The sequence below is a fragment of the Eubalaena glacialis genome, chromosome 4 (genome assembly GCF_028564815.1).
Source record: "Eubalaena glacialis isolate mEubGla1 chromosome 4, mEubGla1.1.hap2.+ XY, whole genome shotgun sequence".
NCBI classification, from domain to species: Eukaryota; Metazoa; Chordata; class Mammalia; order Artiodactyla; family Balaenidae; genus Eubalaena; species Eubalaena glacialis.
Genome location: NC_083719.1, coordinates 128,519,510 through 128,543,053, shown reverse-complemented (window position 1 = coordinate 128,543,053; position 23,544 = coordinate 128,519,510). Strand labels below are relative to the sequence as shown.

Genomic DNA, 23,544 nt, shown 5'->3' with positions numbered 1-23,544 from the left:
TCTATGGATCTGTGAGTATAAAAACTTCATCCTTCGTGACAGTCATATCTGTTTCTGTGTGCCTTACCATACCTAATTAAAACAAATCCCAGGTACATTTTAAAACAGGGGGGAATAGGAAGTGTTTCATGTGTATATGGTTGTCATTTGGGGTGATAAAAATATTCTGGAATTAGCTAGTGGTAATGGCTGCACAGCACTGTGAATGAGCTAATTGTCTCTAGCGGTAAATTTTATTCTGTATTTCTGTACTTTGCATTTCTACATAGACAATCATGTTGTCTATAAATAAAAGGTTTTCTTTCAAAAAAAAGGCCAATGGTAAATAAGCCCAGGAAAAGATGCACAGCATCAGTAGTCATTAGGCAAATGCAAATTAAAATCACAATGAGGTACTACTACATAGCCATTAAGATGGGTAAAATTTAAAAAACCACAATATGAAGTATTGGTGAGGATATGGAGCAAATGGAACTTTCACAAATTGTTGGTAAGAATCCAAAATGGTACATCCACTTTGGAAAACAATTTTCCAGTTTCTTATAGAGTTAGTATACACTTAACCATACAACCTCACAATTCCGCTCCAAGGCATTTACCAAAGAGTAATAAATACATATGTCCACACAAATATCTGTACATGAATATTTATAGCAGCTTTATTCATAACACCCCAAACTGGAAGCAACCCAAATGCCCAACGACTGGTAAATAAATAAACTATGGTTCAGCCACACAACAGAATATTATTCCGCAATAAAAACAAACTCCTGATACATGTCACAACAGAGATGAATATAAAAAGCATTATGCAAAGTGAAAAAAGTCAGACAGAAAGGACCATACTTAACGTTCCATTTATATGACATTCTAGAAAAGGCAAAACTACAGACAGTTCAGTTGTTTCCAAGGGCCAAGTGGCATGGGGATGGGATTGCAGAGGAGCACAAAGGACCTTTGGGTGGTAAACATTCTGCTCTTCACTGAAATGGTGGTCGGCTGACTGCATGCATTTGCCCAAACTCATCAAATTGTGCACTTAAAAAACAGGTGACTTAGGTAAATTATACCCCAATTTTTTAAAAAAGAGGTGGGGGAGACCAAAGGCCAAGGGTCTAGTAAAGGGTACCAGTTGAAGACACACAGTTTCTTGGCACATGTCTGCAATGGGCTGGGTCTGAGGAAGCCAGCCTACTTGGCAAAACGCCCTAGCTAGACTTAGGACCCAAATCCAGTCCCTGTCACTCAATTTATGTCCGTGCAAGTGCAGTGGGCTTACCTTGAGGGCCTTGGTTACCTGGAAGGGGGGATTATGGCATTATGTACAGACATGAGCAGGAATAAAAACATGAAGAGGTGAACAGTCTAAGAAGGGTTGAATGCTCTGCCCAAAGCCAGTGAGCAAGACAAGATTATGATGAATGCATAACCAAAAAAAACAAGTAAAACTGCTTTTCTCTAAGCCTTGGTTTTCTTCAATTCAGCTAATGTTTCATAAAATGTTTCATAAGCCCTTCATGCCAGGTACTTTATAACATTCTCTCTAACCCTCTCAATAGTCCCTAAGGGTGGCCCTCCCTCCTGAGGCTCCAACAAAGAGAGCAAGGCAGCCACTGCCTTGGGAAGGGCTTGGGTTCTGCAACCACAGGGCTCGCATACGTATCCCAACTCTGCCCCTTGCTGGCTGGTGTCCTGGAACAGTCACTGAATGCCTTTGACCCCCCTATCCACCCACCGCCAGTTCCAGTAGTAACACTGATCGTAGAAAACAGTCATCATACTTTCCCCACCTTCCTCTGTCAGTAAAGTTTTACACCTCAACAGTGTTCCTTGAGGGCTCTGCTTTTAGACAAGTCTAATCTAGTCAGCCAATGAAGATCAGTATTCAAATCATCTCAGGGGCAGCTTGGATGGCCTTGTTTTTCCTCTTAAATGTGACAAAAAGGGAGTCATCTCTTGCATGTCCTGAAATCTATCTTGTCAAGGTAGGTGTTACCTCTTGTATCAGTCAGGTTCTTCAGAGAAACAGAAACAGTAAGATGGAGATATTCATACTTACATATATATAGGAGGTGGTGGGGGGAGAGAGAGAGGAGGAAACAGAGAGAAAGAGAGAGAGACACAGACAGGCAGACAGACATTTCAAGGACTTCAGTGATTGTGCAGGCTGGCAAGTTCAGAATTTACAGGGCCAGCTAGCAGCTGGAAACTCTCGGGCAGGAGTCGATGCTGCAGTCTTGAGGCAGAATTTCTTCTTTCTCAGTGAAGCCTCAGTTTTGCTCTTAAGGCCCTTTAGCTGATTGGACAAAGCCCACCCACATTTTGAGGATAATCTTTTTATTTAAATGCAACTGACTGCGGACATTAACCACATCTACAAAACATCTTCACGGCAACACCTAGGTTAGTGTTTGACTGAATAACTGGGTTATTCAATACAATCGCCCAACCACCTTGACACTTAAAACTGACCATCACACCCGTCCTGGGGGGTCATCTGACACACACAGAGGGGGCTGAGAATTCCTACTCAAGTTTTTGAGAGAAGCAGGAGCACACTTAGGAAGGGCAGGATTGTCTAATAGAAAAATAACTACCGCCCTTTCTTGGGGACTCTCCATCCACAGATGGTTCTGCTGTTCCCACTACACCCCTGGATGAGCTCTGTGACATAAACCAGAAACATTTTGACATAAGATCTAGTAAAGGGATCTGAGTAACCAAAAAAAAAAAAAAAGTGAAAACAAGGACACAGACTGCAACCTCTCAAAAATCAAAAATAAAATTCATTTATTAAGGAAAAGTTTAACACACGATCCGTGTGCAGAACCCAAAATAAGATCTTCCATGAGCTCCAGCATGATCCACATCTCTATACATACCATGCGGGAAACACACATCCAACACAGGCACATAACATACACAGGACTGTCTTGTTATCAAGACCTGCTGGACGGTAGTTTTTCATATTCCTCTTATTCACACATCCACTGACATGTTCTACAACAGAGCCACATAATTTTATTGTTCAGTAAAACAAAGTCACTTCTACAGCACCACCTTGATTGAAACAAAAGAACACGGCTGACAACAGGCACCCTCACCCTCACTCCCCACTGCAACTCTGGCAACCTTAGCTCAGCACCATTTATGTCTCCTGGCCAGGAAAGGACCCAGTGGTACAAGGACAGGGAAGAAATGCCACAGGCAGATGCTGTGAGAGCAAACAGCCTTGCAACCAGCAGGACTGCCTAAAAGTATTGACCGTGATTTCAAAGACAAACCACTCTCTTTTCCCCTTGGAGACGTGTAATGTACTTTGAAAAATTTAATTCTAAAGCAGACTTCGAGCCGACTCCTGTACACCAAGTCATGCCACCTGCATTTTTTATTTCCACTGTGACAAAGCAGCTTTGTGTTCTGACCGGGGCCGATGCCGGGTCTCGCCTTAACATCCAATCGGCCATGAAATAAACTGATACAGACCCCCTTGCGGTGAGTAGTGAATAGAGGGAGCTGTAAACAAACATAAATTGAGATTCCGCACTTCCAAAAAGCATGAGGTGAACATGTAGTATTAAACAGAGATGATGTCCTACAATTGAGGAAGGGAGAAATTTTAGAAAAAAGAGAGACAGGAGAACAGGGAGGGGGAAAAGCTTTTCCTAATGTACCTGTTTGCCTGGGAGTAGAGAGTGAATGGTGAGCATCAGCCCATGAATTTGGCTGGAGAGGTGAGTGACAGAGAAGGAGGTGTAAGCGGCAGACTCTAGGCTAAGACATGCCACACAGTCACATACCTCTGGCCAGGGTCTGTGCAGATGAAGGGCTCCTAGCAGCTGGACGACAGCACAACATAAATATAAATAATGCCACTGGTGAATGGTACAACTTCTAGGAGAAAGTGAATAGTAGATGCCAGGTCATGCTGTTCCCAGCAAGAACCTACATTTACGGAGAGGTATACTGCCTACAGGGAGCTGGAAACCTGCTCCCAATAGTGGCATTTGCAGGACAGAACAAGGGGCTCTGAGAAGCTACCTCTGGGCTGATGGAATCTGGGGTTGCCCTGGGGAGACTGGAGAAGGACACAGAGCCGAACAGCACTGGGCCAGAAAGCCCCACGGTTTGGTTTGGTCTGGCAGATGTGGCCTCACACTCCTGAAAGCCTTTGCTCTGTTGCTCCCTGATCAGTCTCTTACTGATGCGGGGGCTTTCTCACCAGAGACTAAAGCAGGGCCCAGGAAGAGGCTGGGCAGCTGGTTCCTAAGAGCACTGGGAGGAAAGCAGGGAGGGCTCCCTGACTGAGAAGCCCTGTGGGCAGCAGAGGAGTAAGCTTCCCTGAGCTGGCCCCGCGGGCTGCTTCCAGAAGAGGAAGGGCTTCCGCCACTACGACCTCTGGCCGACCCTTTACTCGACACCTCATTGCTGTGCAACTGCACAGGCGGGAAGGTCCCCATGGGGTCCGCCTTGCCTAGGTCTCCTGAAGCAGCCATGCAATCGGGCTGTCAAAGCAGCAAAAGCACGGGAAAGCAATTGAACAGGACGAAGGCCAGGCCAAACTAGCTTCCCGAAGCCCCAAGGCTAGAGCTGTCTCTCCTATGCACCACCTTCCTTGGGCAGGGGCCCTGAAGCAAGAGACCTGGGGCCAGAGGACCTCAGTATTGTGCCATCCGGTCCTCAGGTCCCAGCATCACAGGCCGGGTCTCAAGACCCACCTGGAGAGGATTGCCTCTAGCAGTGCCCAGAGCCTCTGCCGTGGAAGCTGTGGGTGGGATACACATCTGATCCCCTTCTACTGGCCTGCACCTTCTCGCTGAAAACAACTCTCAGGACCGCTCTGGAAAGACTGCTGGAACCGGGGCTTGCAAACAGGAGCTGACAGTTCTTGAAGTTACACTTTGGTACTAGAAGATACTTAGAAAGCCCGAGGGCAGGGAAAGCCTTCAGCGGGCAGGGCTGCTGCCACCTCCAGCTAGAACCCTGGTCATGTAAGCACCTGTGAGTGACCACCAAAGAGCAGAAAGGATGGGGGAAAGTGTCATTTTCCTAAGGGAGACCAAATCACCACTGACTGCATCTTCCTAAGTGAATAAATTATTAGGTAGGTCAGGAGTCACTGCAGTGAGAGAATCTGGCTTTGGAACAGAAGAGAAAGAAAAAGCTGGGGCTGTGAGGGCGAGTCACAGCCCCTAGGAGCTTTGGTGAAATACAAAAACAAAACCCCTGATGAAGTGGTGCTGTTCTCCCCACTTTCAGGTAAGAGCCTGGTAGCAGGGGTGGAGGACAGCAGAACCCTGTTATATATGCAGGGGAGCGCGCGCACACACACACACACACACACACACACACACACACACACACACACACACACACACAGCTCAAGAGATGGAGAGTCAATGAACACCCTTCTGCAGTACTTCTCACACCAAGAGGGAAGACGGGGCAGCCGAAAGCAAGGGACCTTCCCCTGCCTTCTCGGCAGTTTGTTCCCAAACCTGAAGGCCGACCTTGAGGTGAGTCAGCCCTGAGGCTGTTTCTTTTCTGATACCGAGGGAGGCATGCGGTGGGGAGGGACAAGGGCACGATTAGTGTTTAGAACACAGGAGACTGAAGTCCCAACCAAGTGGTTCCTTTAGAAGTCCAGGTCCTGGAGGCAGCTTGGGGCGGGCACTGTTTCTGCCCATCCTCCTCATCCTCCGGGGATTGTAAACAACTGAGCACCACTCGTAGTGTCGGACCAGCTGCTGCAAACTCTAGGGACTGAATTTCACACGCTCTGGGCACACTGGCCTCGTCTTCTTGTCCATGGCAAGAGTCTGGGTGTCTTCCTGGACGCTGCCGTGCCGCTTGTCTGTCAGGGGCTGAGGCTGGGAAACAGGCCTGAATGCACAAAGCAGCCATTTTCTAAGGCTCCTATGGAGAGAAACACACCCCATGTGGCCATCCTTCCCCTCGGCCTTGTGCACCGGCAAACATCTCCTGAGTCCTACATGTCTTCTCAGCAGGAAATCTGTCTGGTCAACGGGAGGCAAAGCCCATGGTGCCCCACAAAGGTCCACACTCTGATGATCCTGATGAAAATCTCTGGGGTCCTTGGCCAAGGGTGCTGAGGGTCTAAGCAGACATCTCCTGCACTAAGCTGCTTCTCAGCGGGCGAAGCTGAGTAAGAGTTTACTGAAGAAGGAACGATTCACAATAGTCCCAGATCCAGAGACGGACTCTAAAAACAAAGGCTAATTTTAAATAAAATATAAATATTTTCAATTTTGGCAGCACTTGATACCTTCCAGGAGTTCCAGCAACTAAGATAATAACAGTACCGTGACCCACACGAGGAAACCGGAGAAGAGGAGGTGTCGCGGAGGATGACAGAACGCCAGAGACAGTGAAGGCTAAAAACTCCAGCTTTGGGCAGCTGGTTTTAAACTACTAGGTAGGCTCCACTACGAGGTGGAGACTTGAACAGGTAGGAGAATATTGAGGTAAAATATTTGGGAGAGAGATAAGAGATGGGCCCGGCAAGGGCATAAAGAAGGGCATTCCCACTGACTTCATCTAGGCCTGGCCCGGGCAAGGAGAAAACATGAGGTGAGAGACACTAAAATTTTTAAATAAAGTGAGCTGTGCAACAGGAATAATTTGGATGAGGTGGGTCAGAAGGAGAAGGGCAGGCAGTAAGGGAGGAGGCGTGATCAGGGAAAAGAGTTGAAAAGTTCCGGGTTAAAATAAGTACAAATGAACAGAGATGGCACTGCCCCTAGAGGTACCTCCTGCATATCTGCTGCCCACCCTCTACCTTGCCCTCATCCCTACCTGGCTCAGGGAACCCAGGTGCCAGGTAAGGGTACGTGGATGGCAACCTTGCCTTTCCCCAGAGCCCGGACCCTACCTGAGGCTCTGGGGCCAGGTGCTGGGGAACATACAGGGCGGAGTGGGCCGGTGCAGGGAACGCACCCAGCCCACTATACAAAGGCACTGGTGGAGTTGACTAAGATGGGAGTGCTGCTGGGCTGGATCAGCTCGTAGAGGGTCACATACGTCCCCACCACAAAGCCCACGAAGCCCAGGAGGCTGATCAGGGCGTCCTTGACGATGGTGACGGGGCTCATGCCCTCTGAGTGGTAGGTGGCGATCTCCAGGAGGGGCGGGATGATGAGGGCCAGCGCACTGCTGCTCACGGAGCCCACCAGGGAGATGACCAGGTCCAGGCGGGGGATGAGGATGGCCAAGACGCCTGTGGGAGAGAGGACATGCCTGTTGATGACTGCCCAGAGCTGAGAGAGACCGCCTCACTGTTCAGCAAATTTAGCAAGTGTTCTTCTCATAGTATGGAGAGCTCCAAGGAAGCTGAGACATCGTCCAGTCCAATCTCTCATTCCACAGATGAGAAAACTGATGCCCGGAGATATGGCATGACCCGGGTCTCACAGCAAGGATGGCAGAACTGGGACTGGAAACCAGAGTTCCCAGCTTCGCCTGCCACAGTCCTTGACTTCCACCTTTCTGAGGAAAAGGAGCCAAATTACATTCCAGGGTCACCCGGTCCTACCAAAGGAGAGCAAGTGGAGAGCAGGAGAGGAGGTGAACCTTTTCTGAGCAACTGCTCATCTTCTTACCACTGAGGGTACCTCCGACACAAACCGCTCTACTTGAATGACAAGAAGCAAAGTGGGGAGAACACCCTCCTTCTTCTGGAACGATCCCATGTCAGCCCCATTGCACAGAGCGTTTTCATACAGGGAAAGGAGAAGCAGGTCTGTGTGCAGGCCAACCTCAGAAGCAAGGCCCCCCATGAGGACTGCGTCCCTGTGCCAGGACAAACCAGTGGCTCCCACACCTGAAACTCAGCCCAGGTGTACACGAGGAAGGTGCAACTGATGATAAAGGTGAATGGGGAGGGACTTCCCTGGTGGTCCAGTGGGTAAGACTCCACGCTCCCAATGCAGGGGGCCCGGGTTCGATCCCTGGTCAGGGAACTAGTTCCTGCATGCCGCAACTAAGAGCCCACATGCCGCAACTTAGGAGTCCAGATGCTGCAGCTAAGAGGTCCGCATGCCGCAACTAAAGATCATGCGTGCTGCAACTAAGACCCAGTGCTGCCAAAATTAAATAAATAAACAAATATTTTTTAAAAAGATGAGTAGGGGTTGCATGAGGAAACGCCATCGGCTTCCAGAGCACACCAGCACCTGTACCACCAGCCAGCTGGCCAGACGGCTCTGTTTAAAACCAAGGGGAGGAGGCTCCACTGACCACACTTATTCCAGTACCCACTGACCCCACTGCTCCCACCTAACTCTGCTCTCCACTCGGGGGTGAAGGCCAATGTTTCACAGGTTTATTGAGGATTATGGCCTCTGGAATCAGGCACTTGTGTGTGAACCCTGGCTCTGCCTTGAGTGACACATGGCTCCTTTCTATTTTCCAGTTTTCTTGTTGGCAAAACAGGGATACAAAAAGCTCTTACATCACAGAGATGTTGCGATGATCAAAGGAGATTACACAGGCACTTAACTAGAGTCCTGGTGTACAACAGGCACATAATACAGTTAATATTATTCATCACTGGTATATATCTTGTTGCTTATGGAAAGTGCATTGTTAACTCGTTAGTCATCGAATGTATTTTGATGGATTGTCTTCCCCACTGCGGGGCTCCAGCCGGAGGTCCTGGGCATTGAGACAGCGATCCAGGGCACATCTGTAACCTCACTGATCCCTATGAGAGACTCACACTAGACACGGGGGTTTCAGTTCTAACTTCATTTCATAAAGTAGAAATGTAGTTAAATTGCTCTGAGGAAGGCACCACAGTGGTGAGAGGCCAGAACGTCTTGTATTGGCCAGAGTCCAATACAGCCTTTTTACCCTCCAGATGGACTGTCTGAATCGATCGCTGCTTCTTTGGCTGAGCAGCAGACGAAAGCAGTGGGCTGCATTTAGAGGCCAGGCTTTATGAGAAACACCTACTTTTAAACTGGAATACCACTCCATGCGGTAAAGGGAGAGGCATGCTGGGAGCCGAGATTTAGCAGGGGAGAAGCAGGGTCACATCACCTGTCTTACACTCACTCTGCAGCTGTGCTGTCCGATAACGCCGCAGTCACTAGCTATCTAAATCTAAATGAATTCAGTTCCCCAATCACACTGGCCACATTGCAAGGACTCAACTGCCACCTGTGCCTAGTGGCTACTGTCCTGGACAGCACACCTAGAACACTCCCAGCACATAGACCGTCTAGTGTGTCTAGTAGACAGCACTGGGGAGCATCCACTCACTGAGCTGAACTTCCCTCTGCTCCACGGGTACGGAACTCCACAACATTATTATGGTCCCTGTGGAAGGAAAGGTCAGAAGAATTTAAATGATAGAAAGTGACACAGCTGGGACTAGAGTCCAGGACCTCAAGCCCCTGCTACAGTCACATCATAGACCTGATGATCAAGAAAATACAGAATGGGACTTCCCTGGTGGCGCAGTGGTTAAGAATCCGCCTGCCAATGCAGGGGACATGGGTTCGAGTCCTGGTCCCGGAAGATCCCACATGCCGCAGAGCAACTAAGCCCATGTGCCACGACTACTGAGCCTGCGCTCTAGAGCCCACGAGCCACAACTACTGAGCCCAAGCACCACAACTACTGAAGCCCACGCGCTCTAGGGCCCGTGTGTCACAACCACTGAGCCTGTGTGCTGCAACTACTGAAGCCCATGCGCCTAGAGCCTGTGCTCCGCAACAAGAGAAGCCACCGCAGTGAGAAGCCCGCACACCGCAATGAAGAGTAGCCCCCGCTCACTGCAACTAGAGAAAGCCCGTGCACAGCAACGAAGACCCAACGCAGCCAAAAAAGAAAATACAGAATGATACATGCAGCAGGAGGGAGAACAGGGGATCTGGCTGATCGGCAGAAAGATCCTGTCTGTGGAGAACTGGGGGAGTCTGATATCAGGTTAGCTTTCCCAGGGATGCACCACAATCATGTGGTAGAGAATCCGGTACAGGTCAGCCCTGACCTCTCTCTGCTTTGTAGAGGACACCAGACAAGGATTTTGAAGCCTGGATAACAAAAGGGGGTACAAGGAAAATGAGCCTCAGATCTGCCTCTGCCGCCCAGGGTTTTATAGCCCTGGGGCAATCCCTTCCTCTTTCCTTCTTCTATATTCAACCATCATGGCAATTATCCATGAATACCCTCACTGTTCTGAAGCCTTCAGAAAGTCTAAAAAAAGGATAAGCTTTCAACTTGCTCTGCAAGTTAAAAATAGTCTGTTTCAGCCTTTAGTTATTTCTAAATAGAGTTGGTGATGTCCCTCAAACCTTCAGGGTTGAATATGGAGGAAAGTTGGAAGTGAAGTGTCTGTAGGCTGATGGCAAAATGGCATTCTCATCATGGATAACCTGACGCTCAACAAATGTTGATCTGCTGTGTGACCTGGAATAAGACACTTGCCCTCTCTGGGGTCTGGGTCTCTCTCTGCCTAATGTTTAACCACACAGTGGTGGCTCCAGATGTTCCAGTTTGGGTGAGCAGTGGGGTGGAAACAGCTGAGGCAGCCATCAGACCTAAGCCTGGGAGAGGGCTGGTATAGGAGTGTGATTAAGGGTCTGGACTCAGAACCTAGGCTCCAGTCCACCACTGACCAGCCAGTTACTTAACCTGTTTAAGACTCATCTCCCGTACTGCTAAAAAGGGATGGTCAAATGAGATCATTCACGTAAAGAACTTAGAGTACTACACACATAACAAGTGCTTCACACATGTTAGCTAATGGCATCACCCGTCCCTGCTCAGTAGTAGGCTGTGTGTGACCTGGGGGGAAATCAGTTCCCATTCTGAGCCTCAGTTCATTTACCCATGAAGCATGGTGATTGTATTAACATTGGATGATCACTCAAGTCACACTCGACTCTGAAATTTTAAGGAACTGTGCAATGCAGATTTAGTCACGTAGGAATGTGTTCTGGGATATGTCCCTCAACTCACTGTCAACTGGGAAGCAACGTGTGCTGCTCCAGAGTGGCACAGCGGAGAGATGGGATTCCGCTCTAAGAACACATGGTTGGGCCGAAAACGTAGCTTCTAGCCTGCCTGCTTTTGTACTGTTAAAGGGAGTGTGAGTTATTCCTCCTGGTCCCCAGGATGCTCCAGCCCACTCAAGGGAAGGGAGGATTTTATCAGAGACAATGAGCCCCTGGAGGAGATAAGTCAGAGGACCTGCCCAGCCCTCCCAGCTCTGACAGTCTGTCCTCTCCCTTCCCTCTCTCATATTAGCCTGGAGGACAGATGGGTGCTTCATGATACGAGTTAAGTGAAGTCACTCGTGCTCCACTCTGATAAGAATTAAGTGAAAACAGAAACAGAAGCTTGTGAGATCAGAATCTTTTCTCAGATTGGATGGAGATGTTCCATTTCATCACGACTTTAAAAAGCAATCTAAACACTTGTTCTTGTTTTTACTTCAACAGATATACAAGATAAGTATGTTTAGCAAAAATATCCTTAATAGAAATATTTTAAAAAGGGCAAAACATTTCTTTTAAAGCCAGGACCACAGGGTTGCAAACGGAGCACTGTCTTCCCGTCCTAGCTGGCCTGGATATTCAGCTGAACCAAAATACAGCCTGGCACTGGAGAAAGATAATGGGGGGAGAAGGCAGGAAGAGTGAGCCTCCCGCTAATACACTGGGGGAAGAGGAAGAGAAAGGGACCCAGACTGAGGGCTCACTAGCCAAGACATCTGTTTACCACAAGGCAAAATGTGGCAAACTAGTTTTCACTAATTCCAGAGGTGGGAATCAGTACTTGGGAAAGATACAGGAGCAACTAAAACCTCTTCTAGCACTAAATGTCTTTACTCCACGAGTTAAAATAAAGCCCTCTAGAAAGAAACCCAAGAAGGCAGAGATCTCGGGAAGCAGCCAACTGGGAATACCCTATCCCTACTCCCCCACGAAAACAGCACCCCATGCAAAGAGGAAGACCACAAACTCCCAACTGGCAGTTGCCAGACCTCTGTATTAGCCTAGCTGTGGCATGAACAGAAAGGGGGCCCTGAGGACAACCAGACCACATGATTAGTGAAGAGGGCTCCAATGGTATTACAAAACATCTTCCCTTTGGGTTAAGAAACACTGAAAATGTGACTTTAACTGCTGAAGCAGCAGGAGGCCAATGGGCATGTTCAGAGAAGGAACTGATTGGGATTCTGGAGCCTGTGGTTGTAGACCAGCAGCAGAAAGAGCTGACTTATGCACAAGAGGAGAGAAAGCACTTTAGAGACAAACACGCACTGACAGAAATCCCTTGGACACTTACAGCTCCCGTGTCCAGAAGTGCTTACTGCTATTTATTATGATCAATGCTGGTGAGGCCCACCTGTGTGACCCTTAAATTGCTAGAAATCTGCCTTTAAAATTAATAGCAGTCTTGGACAGGATATACAATTTCACTTAGTGGGAGTATAAATTTTAAAAATAATACAAAAGCACGGGAAACAACTTAAATGTCCAACATTAAAGGAATAGTTTAGTAAATACAATTCATCAATAAAATGGAATACCATGCGGTCATAAAAATATCTATGAAGGCTATGTATATTCATGACGGAATTTTAAACAAAATGCAAAAGGCAAAGTTATATGTACGCTAGGATTGCAACTATTTGTAAAAAGCGCCCATGAGGGACTTCCCTAGTGGCGCAGTGGTTAAGAATCCGCCTGCCAATGCAGGGGACACGGGTTCGAGCCCTGGTCCAGGAAGATCCCACATGCCACGGAGCAACTAAGCCCGTGTGCCGCAACTACTGAGCCTTTGCTCTAGAGCCTGCGAGCCACAACTACTGAGCCCACGTGCTGCAACTACTGAAGCCCGCGCGCCCAGAGCCCGTGCTCCACAACAAGAGAAGCTACTGCAATGAGAAGCCTGCACACAGCAACGAAGAGTAGCTCCCGCTCGCTGCAAATGGAGAAAGCCCGCACACGGTAACGAAGACCCAACGCAGCCAAAAATAAATAAAATTTTAAAAAAGAAGAAAAAAAAAGCGCCCATGAGGATTAACACAGAAGATAAAATGCAAAAAAATTTATTTTAAGTCACTGGGATATTGGGAATTTCATTTTTACTTACTCCAGATCTAGACAGTCTTCAGGTGTTTTTACATTAACTTTCTTTTTTCGAGCAATACTTTGGTAGAAATTTAAAATCAGGCTCAAAGTAGTTGTGCAGCATCACAGAATTTTAGACATGAGGTGATCAGATACCCTTCATATCTTACAGATGAAGAAGGTGAAGCCTTGCGACCGTCCCCGCGGTGGGGACAGGGGGCACGGTGTACAGCTATTCATGCTGCTGCCCTTTTTCTTTATAGTTGCAAGACCGAGACGTGTGAAAGGCCAAAAGGCATTCAAAAACCGCTTTGTTTGGACCTGGAAGCTTCATGCTCTAAAGGGTCTGGCTGCTTGGAATGTTTTACATTCTAGTCTAAACAGGCTTCTTAATTGAGATGGTTTTGTTGTTATTCCATCTTCAATAACAGGTTTGTGACATTCTCATACCTAACTGAAATAAAATGTTTCAAGTGGCAAATGCCACAGAGAATCAGTTCGACCCACTGAAGGACAGTTTAGGGCCTCAAGGAAGCCAAAGAAACTACTCGACCCACTGAAGGACAGGTTAGGGCCTCAAGGAATCCAAAGAAACTACTCTTCGTACAGCCCCGGCTGCCCTCAGGTGGAGCCAGCCTCTTCCAGCATCTTGTTCTACACAAGGTCTGGACATAGGGTGGCCTGCTAAGCCTGCATGTCCAAACATACAGGCTGGAAGTAACTACTGTCCCACATGAAATCATAAGAAAATGAGCACCAGTCTCTGACGTGTGTTATTTTCTCTCCTCTCCAACAGTGTGAAATTAAGCATCAAAAAGTAGACACAGGGCTTCCCTGGTGGCACAGTGGTTAAGAATCCGCCTGCCAACGCAGGGAACACGGGTTCAATCCCTGGTACGGGAAGATCCCATATGCCGCAGAGTAACTAAGCCCGTGTGCCACAACTACTGAACCTGCGCTCTAGAGCCCATGAGCCACAACTACTGAGCCCGTGCGCCACAACTACTGAAGCCCACGCACCTAGAGCCCGAGCTCTGCAACAAGAGAAGCCACATCAATGAGAAGCCCGTGCACCGCAACAAAGAGTAGCCCCTGCTCACCACAACTAGAGAAAGCCCGCGTGCAGCAATGAAGACCCAACGCAGCCAAAATTAAATAAATAAATAAATTTATTTTTTAAAAAAAGTAGACACAGCCATCTTTGGTGGATGGGGAGGAGTGGTGAGAAGGTTGAATTCCAAGTGGAAAAAAAAATGAGGCTGGACCAAATGCTCCTGCTTCCCTTGGGGACGAGGGTGAGGAAGAGGAGAGAAAGTTGAGAAAATGACAAGAAAATACCCAAAATAGCAATAAAATGAGCGGCCATTAAAATTTATAGGTATAATTGAAAACAATCAGTTATATCAAAGATCTAAAATCATATACCAATTAACCTTCTGCAAAAGGATCTGAAGGTACAGAGAAACAAAAATAAATGAACTCAGATAAATGCATTAAGTTGGTGCTACAGTAAAATGCCTCCCCTGAATCCCACAATTACTTCACAGTCTCCAGGGAAAGCAAGAGAAGCCTAGGGCTGGGAGATGAAGGGGTTGCACCCTTTAATAGGATGACAATGTAAGGCTAAGTCACAAGAGACCACAGGAGAAGGGAAAAACAACCCAATGCGCTTGAAGATCAAAAGCGGCTCATGTCATTTGAGAGTCACGCTGTAGAAGGGAGGTGAGACCCACAGACAGTGCCAGGAAAAGCAAAGCGAAAACCAAGAGGCATCTAAGGATAGTATGAGGTCTGTGAATCAGAGACTGCTGGTTCCTGCGGGGCGCAGCGGAGAGGAACCTGGCAGGAAGCGCGACATATGGTAGCGGAGGCTAAGCCAGGCTTGAGAAGAAAATGGGGCGGTGAGAGGAGTCAGGGCCAGCTCAGTGCCCCAGCTCTTCCGGCAGGGACAGCACATTGTACCCAGACAGACCTACCTTCTCTAGAGGAACCACTCTGAAACAAAGCTCATTATTTGAGCTATCCCTAACCTTTCTTCCAACGCCCCTTGGATTCAAGAATCAGGGCCCTGAGAGTTGACATTATGAACACTTTTCACATGGAAGCTGTCTCCTCAACACTCAGAGCTAATCCATCCACAGAGGAAACATACATATTTGATCAAAGCCTCCAGAGTTGCCAGCAGGAGACAGGAGTAAAATCTAGAAGAGTCCAAGCATCCTATCTTATCACACATTAAGGCAATTTACTGGAAAAGCAAGCTATATCACATTCCTTCCTTTCAGTTGCTTTGGGGCAGCAGTGGCCTGCAGGCAGTCGGTTGTTTCTCTAGGCTGGTCTAGCAGAGAGCCGGAAGGGCTGTCAAATAAAGGCTACAAGAAGTCAGATTCTTGGTTGCCATCAGCTCTCTGGGGCTGGGGAATCCAAGGTACCCACGGTCCTACCCAGGTCCACCCTATAAGAAATCTTCAGCAGGAGAGCTGCCCAAGATTACGGTCAAGGGACAGTCTTTAGTTCCTCAGCTCCAGTGAGTTTTTTCCACGCAGATCCAGGATGTTGAACTTCCACCCACTGTCCTAGAAGTAATATCAGGAAGACAACTGCAGGTGGCTTGAGGAGGTCCATTCCAGGATGGGCACTAGTCTGATCCCCACGTTTGCTTGGGTAAGGATGGACAGCCTCTTCCCTGTCCTCCTCTTCCTAACAGTTAACCAATAAAGTCATTTCTGACTTTCTATACTCTGAGCACATGCTAGACAACTTTCACATCATTCATCCCTAAAACATTCCATTCTGGTCTAATTAAAAAATCACATAGACCTATCTTTACTCCAAAGACAGAGGCTTGGACTGGATAATTTAAAGAAAGTCCCAGGGAAGTCTCAATATAATAAGGAAAGACGTTTCTTTTCCAAAAGAATAAAATGAAGGGAAAAAAAAAACCAAAAACTTAAACACAGCCAAAAAGAGAAATCTATGATTCAAGCATTCAATTTGGAAAGAAACTGCAAATCGCCTAGAAATTTAAATTAGATATTACAGACCAATTTATTCAACAATTCTCTATTCTATCAATTCACAGAATCTTCAAAAAAAAAAAAAAAAGAATTTATTTTTAGTTTTGAACTTATACCAGTTTTAACCAAGAGCAAATAGGGTGATATCTCATCTCTCAACTCACGCTCCTGGGTGTGTGGTCAGGGAAGAGGAATAAAACACAAAGTGATAAGTCAAACACTTAGGTTAATCAACAGAAATTTTCTAAGAAACATATTTTAGTAAGACCAACATCCAAAAGTGTCTAGAATAGTATCAAGCAGTCTCAAAATGAAATCCAAGGAATAGACTGTCACATTGGAAACACGATTATTTGAAAAAACAAACAAACATACACCTGCTATCAAAGTAACCTATAGTACTCATTATGCATATGGGTTAAATGGCTCTCTTTTAAACTTTTGCCATATTTCATACGGAATAGTAATTGCGCATGTTTACCATGAATTATGACCATCGCCATTGCATTTTAGGCCATATCTATAAATAAAGCACCATTTCCATTCCCGTGTCCTTTAGAGCACATCTATAATCAATTCACTCCCTTCATGGACGTGCCTCAACTCTGAAGCTGAGACTGCACCCCACGTTCTCTGCTCACACAGCACTGGCCATTTCACTATGATACAAGTTCTCTCTCATGAAAGCCCTGGGGACTCGGTGCCCTCTGGAAGAAAACAGACAAGGCAATGATCTTGTCCTCTACTCACATGTCAGGCAGACCAGCATGGTGCGCACGGATAGGTCTACCACCAGCTCCCAATGCTCAGGCGCACGGGCCACGAAGAAGGGGATGATGATCTCGGCCGGGACGTAGAACTGGAGGGCGTAGGTGAAGAAGATGCCGATGGAATAGAGCAGCTTAACTGACTGGTACAGCCTGCAGAGAGAGCCGAGACACATTCAGAGCCGGTTCTGCACGCTCATACACCAGCAATGAGAGTGCAAAACAGTCCCAAGGTGATTTGGCCATATCTATCCAAGTTACAAGCGCACGTGTCCTTTGGACAAGCAATTTCAGGTCTAGGGATTTATCTTGTAGATATACTTGCACATGCGCACATAAACTTACATAAAAAATATGTCGCTGCAGCATTATTTAAGTCTGAAAGACTGAAAAGAGTTTAAATGTTAATCAGTGGGGAACTGGTTAAATAGATCATGACACCCCCATATAACTGTTAAAAAGTAGGAGACAGAACTCCAGGTGCTGATATGGTACGAGCTCCACAATATACGATGAAGTGAAAAAAGCATGAAGCAGAACAGTGTCGACAGTATGGTACCAACTGTCTAAAAAAGGAAAAAGAGGGAAAAACACTCCCCTTCACACACACATACATGTGACATTCTTACATACACCAAACATCTTCAGGAGGAAACATAAGAAACTGGTAATACGGTTGTCTCTGAAATGGAAAATTGTAAAACTGGGGTCCTGGAGAGGCAAGTGGAAACTTAACATTTTCTGTATGCCCTTTGAACATTTGGAGTCTTTTCCACAGGCATATATCCTTTCAAAAATAAAAACAATTAAAAATACAATGTGGAGGAGCTTGAAGATGGCGGAAGAGTAAGACGCGGAGATCATCTTCCTCTCCACAAATGCATCAGAAATACATCTACATGTGGAACAGCTCCTATAGAACACCTACTGAACGCTGGCAGAAGACCTCAGACCTCCCAAAAGGCAAGAAACTCCCCACGTACCTGGGTAGGACAAAAGAAAAAAGAAAAAACAGAGACAAAAGAATAGGGACAGGACCTGCAACTCTGGGAGGGAGCTGTGGAGGAGGAAAGGTTTCCATACACTAGGAAGCCCCTTTGCAGGCGGAGACAGCGGGGTGGCGGAGTGGGGGAGCTTCGGAGCCGTGGAGGAGAGCGCAGCAACAGGGGTGCGGAGGGCAAAGTGGAGAGATTCCCACACAGAGGATCGGTGCCAACCAGCACTCACCAGCCCGAGAGGATTGTCTGCTCACCCGCCGGGGCGGGCGGGGGTTGGGAGCTGAGGCTCGGGCTTCGGTCAGATCCCAGGGAGAGGACTGGGGTTGGCAGCGTGAACACAGCCTGAAGGGGCTAGCGCGCCACAGCTAGCCGGGAGGGAGCCCGAGAAAAAGTCTGGAGCTGCCGAAGAGGCAACAAACTTTTTCTTCCCTCTTTGTTTCCTGGTGCACGAAGAGAGGGGATTAAGAGCGCTGCTTAAAGAAGCTCCAGAGACGGGCACGAGCCGTGGCTATCAGCGCAGACCCCAGAGACAGGCATGAGACGCTAAGGCTGCTGCTGCCGCCACCAAGAAGCCTGTGTGCAAGCACAGGTCACTCTCCACACCTCCCCTCCCAGGAGCCTGTGCAGCCCACCACTGACAGGGTCCCGTGATCCAGGGACAACTTCCCCGGGAGAACACACGGCGCGCCTCAGGCGGGTGCAACGTCATGCTGGACGCTGCTGCCGCAGGCTCGCCCCACATCCGTACCCCTCCCTCCCCCCAGCCTGAGTGAGCCAGAGCCCCCAGATCAGCTGCTCCTTTAACCCCGTCCTGTCTGAGCGAAGAACAGACGCCCTCAGGCGACCTACATGCAGAGGTGGGTCCAAATCCAAAGCTGAACCCCGGGAGCTGTGCAAACAAAGAAGAGAAAGGGAAATTTCTCCGAGCAGCCTCAGGAGCAACGGATTAAATCTCCACAGTCAACTTGATGTACCCTGCATCTGTGGAATACCTGAACAGACAACGAATCATCCCAAATTGAGGAGGTGGACTTTGGGAGCAAAGATATATATTTTTTTCCCTTTTTATCTTTTTGTGAGTGTGTATGTGTATGCTTCTGTGTGTGATTTTGTCTGTATAGCTTTGCTTTTACCATGTGTTCTAGGGTTCTGTCCGACCGTTTTTTTGTTTTTTTATTTTACTTTTTAAAATTTTTTTCTTAATAATTATTTTTTATTTTAATAACTTTATTTTATTTTACTTTATTTTATTTTATTTTACCTTCTTTCTTTCTTTCTTTCTATTTTTTCTCCCTTTTATTCTGAGTCGTGTGGATGAAAGGCTCTTGGTGCACCAGCCAGGCGTCAGGGCTGTGCCTCTGAAGTGGGAGAGCCAACTTCAGGACGTTGGTCCACAAGAGACCTCCCAGTTCCACGTAATATCAAATGGCAAAAATCTCCCAGAGATCTCCATCTCAACGCCAAGACCCAGCTTCACTCAACAACCAGCAAGCTACAGTGCTGGACACCCTATGCCAAACAACTAGCAAGACAGGAACACAACCCCATCCATTAGCAGAGAGGCTGCCTAAAATCATAATAAGGCCACAGACACCCCAAAACACACCACCAGACATGGACCTGCCCACCAGAAAGACAAGATCCAGCCTCATCCACCAGAACACAGGCACCGGTCCCCTCCACCAGGAAGCCTACACAACCCACTGAACCAACCTTAGCCACTGGGGACAGACACCAAAAACAACAGGAACTACGAACCTGCAGCCTGCAAAAAGGAGACCCCAAACACAGTAAGTTAAGCAAAATGAGAAGACAGAAAAACACACAGCAGATGAAGGAGCAAGGTAAAAACCCACCAGACCTAACAAATGAAGAGGAAATAGGTAGTCTACCTGAAAAAGAATTCAGAATAATGATAGTAAAGATGATCCAAAATCTTGGAAATAGAATAAATACAAGAAACGTTTAAGAAGGACCTAGAAGAACTAAAGAGCAAACAAACAATGATGAACAAAACAATAAATGAAATTAAAAATTCTCTAGAAGGGATCAATAGCAGAATAACTGAGGCAGAAGAACGGATAAGTGACCTGGAAGATAAAATAGTGGAAATAACTACTGCAGAGCAGAATAAAGAAAAAAGAATGAAAAGAACTGAGGACAGTCTCAGAGACCTCTGGGACAACATTAAACGCACCAACATTCAAATTATACGGGTCCCAGAAGAAGAAGAGAAAAAGAAAGGGACTGAGAAAATATTTGAAGAGATTATAGTTGAAAACTTCCCTAATATGGGAAAGCAAATAGTTAATCAAGTCCAGGGAGCACAGAGAGTCCCATACAGGATAAATCCATGGAGAAACACGCCAAGACACATATTAATCGAACTATCAAAAATTAAATACAAAGAACAAATATTAAAAGCAGCAAGGGAAAAACAACAAATAACACACAAGGGAATCCCCTTAAGGTTAACAGCTGATCTTTCAGCAGAAACTCTGCAAGCCAGAAGGGAGTGGCAGGACATATTTAAAGTGATGAAGGAGAAAAACCTACAACCAAGATTACTCTACCCAGCAAGGAACTCATTCAGATTTGATGGAGAAATTACAACCTTTACAGACAAGCAAAAGCTAAGAGAATTCAGCACCACCAAACCAGCTTTACAACAAATGCTAAAGGAACTTCTCTAGGCAGGAAAACACAAGAGAAGGAAAAGACCAACAGTAACAAACCCAAAACAATTAAGAAAATGGGAATAGGGACATACATATCGATAATTACCTCAGATGTAAATGGATTAAATGCTCCAACCAAAAGACATAGACTGGCTGAATGGATACAAAAACAAGACCCGTATATATGCTGTCTACAAGAGACCCACTTCAGACCTAGGGACACATACAGACTGAAAGTGAGGGGATGGAAAAAGATATTCCATGCAAATAGAAATCAAAAGAAAGCTGGAGTAGCAATTCTCATATCAGACAAAATAGACTTTAAAACAAAGACTATTACAAGAGACCAAGGACACTACATCATGATCAAGGGATAGATCCAAGAAGAAGATATAACAATTGTAAGTATTTATGCACCCAACATAGGAGCACCTCAATACATAAGGCAAATACTAACAGCCATAAAAGGGGAAATTGACAGTAACACAATCATAGTAGGGGACTTTAACACCCCACTTTCACCAATGGACAGATCATCCAAAATGAAAATATTTGGAAACACAAGCTTTAAATGATACATTAAACAAGATGGACTTAATTGATATTTATAGGACATTCCATCCAAAAACAACAGAATACACATTCTTCTCAAGTGCTCATGGAACATTCTCCAGGATAGATCATATCTTGGGTCACAAATCAAGCCTTGGTAAATTTAAGAAAATTGAAATTGTATCAAGTATCTTTTCCGACCACAACGCTATGAGACTAGATATCAATTACAGGAAAAAATCTGAAAACTTACAAGCACATGGAGGCTAAACAATACACTACTTAATAACCAAGAGATCACTGAAGAAATCAAAGAGGAAATCAAAAAATACCTAGAAACAAATGACAATGAAAACACGACGACCCGAAACCTATGGGACGCAGCAAAAGCAGTTCTAAAAGGGAAGTTTATAGCAATACAATCCTACCTTAAGAAACAAGAAACATCTCAAATAAACAACCTAATCTTACACCTAAAGCAATTAGAGAAAGAAGAACAAAAAACCCCCAAAGTTAGCAGAAGGAAGGAAATCATAAAGATCAGATCAGAAATAAATGAAAAAGAAATGAAGGAAACAATAGCAAAGATCAATAAAACTAAAAGCTGGTTCTTTGAGAAGATAAACAAAATTGATAAACCATTAGCCAGACTCATCAAGAAAAAAAGGGAGAAGACCCAAATCAATAGAATTAGAAATGAAAAAGGAGAAGTAACAACTGACACTGCAGAAATACAAAGGATCATGAGAGATTACTACAAGCAACTCTATGCCAATAAAATGGACAACCTGGAAGAAATGGACAAATTCTTAGAAAAGCACAACCTTCCGAGACTGAACCAAGAAGAAATAGAAAATATGAACAGACCAATCACAAGCACTGAAATTGAAACTGTGATTAAAAATCTTCCAGCAAACAAAAGCCCAGGACCAGATGGCTTCACAGGCGAATTCTATCAAACATTTAGAGAAGAGCTAACACCTATCCTTCTAAAACTCTTCCAAAATATAGCAGAGGGAGGAACACTCCCAAACTCATTCTACGAGGCCACCATCACCCTGATACCAAAACCAGACAAAGATGTCACAAAGAAAGAAAACTACAGGCCAATATCACTGATGAACATAGATGCAAAAATCCTCAACAAAATACTAGCAAACAGAATCCAACAGCACATTAAAAGGATCATACACCATGATCAAGTGGGGTTTATCCCAGGAACGCAAGGATTCTTCAATATACGCAAATCAATCAATGTGATACACCATATTAACAAATTGAAGGAGAAAAACCATATGATCATCTCAATAGATGCAGAGAAAGCTTTCGACAAAATTCAACACCCATTTATGATAAAAACCCTGCAGAAAGTAGGCATAGAGGGAACTTTCCTCAACATAATAAAGGCCATATATGACAAACCCACAGCCAACATCGTCCTCAATGGTGAAAAACTGAAACCATTTCCACTAAGATCAGGAACAAGACAAGGTTGCCCACTCTCACCACTATTATTCAACATATTTTTGGAAGTTTTAGCCACAGCAATCAGAGAAGAAAAAGAAATAAAAGGAACCCAAATCAGAAAAGAAGAAGTAAAGCTGTCACTGTTTGCAGATGACATGATACTATACATAGAGAATCCTAAAGATGCTACCAGAAAACTACTAGAGCTAATCAATTAATTTGGTAAAGTAGCAGGATACAAAATTAATGCACAGAAATCTCTAGCATTCCTATACACTAATGATGAAAAATCTGGAAGTGAAATTAAGAAAACACTCCCATTTACCATTGCAACAAAAAGAATAAAATATCTAGGAATAAACCTACCTAAGGAGACAAAAGACCTGTATGCAGAAAATTATAAGACACTGATGAAAGAAATTAAAGATGATACAAAGAGATGGAGAGATATACCATGTTCTTGGATTGGAAGAATCAACATTGTGAAAATGACTCTACTACCCAAAGCAATCTACAGATTATTCAATGCAATCCCTATCAAACTACCACTGGCATTTTTCACAGAACTAGAACAAAAAATTTCACAATTTGTATGGAAACACAAAAGACCCCGAATAGCCAAAGCAACTTTGAGAAAGAAAAACGGAGCTGGAGGAATCAGGCTCCCTGACTTCAGACTATACTACAAAGCTACAGTAATCAAGACAGTATGGTACTGGCACAAAAACAGAAATATAGATCAATGGAGCAGGATAGAAAGCCCAGAGATAAACCCACACACATACGGTCACCTTATCTTTGATAAAGGAGGCAAGCATATACAGTGGAGAAAAGACAGCCTCTTCAATAAGTGGTGCTGGGAAAACTGGACAGGTACATGTGAAAGTATGAAATTAGAACACTCCCTAACACCATACACAAAAATAAACTCAAAATGGATTAAAGACCTAAATGTAAGG

The 23,544-nt window shown here is 45.6% G+C and overlaps 1 protein-coding gene across 1 annotated transcript in view; it reads right to left on the bottom strand.

Annotated features, from left to right (window-relative positions):
* Positions 1–6,243: 6,243 nt before the first annotated feature.
* LOC133090081 (proton-coupled amino acid transporter 1) overlaps positions 6,244–23,544 on the bottom strand; it is a 53,117-nt gene continuing 35,816 nt past the window's right edge. Inside the window, exons 10-11 of the mRNA XM_061188354.1 lie at positions 16,874–17,043; positions 6,244–7,237 (exon numbers count right to left, since the gene is read on the bottom strand). Of these exons, the coding sequence (XP_061044337.1) occupies positions 6,966–7,237; positions 16,874–17,043 (442 nt within the window). The 3' untranslated portion in view covers positions 6,244–6,965. The remainder of the gene's footprint in view (positions 7,238–16,873; positions 17,044–23,544) is intronic.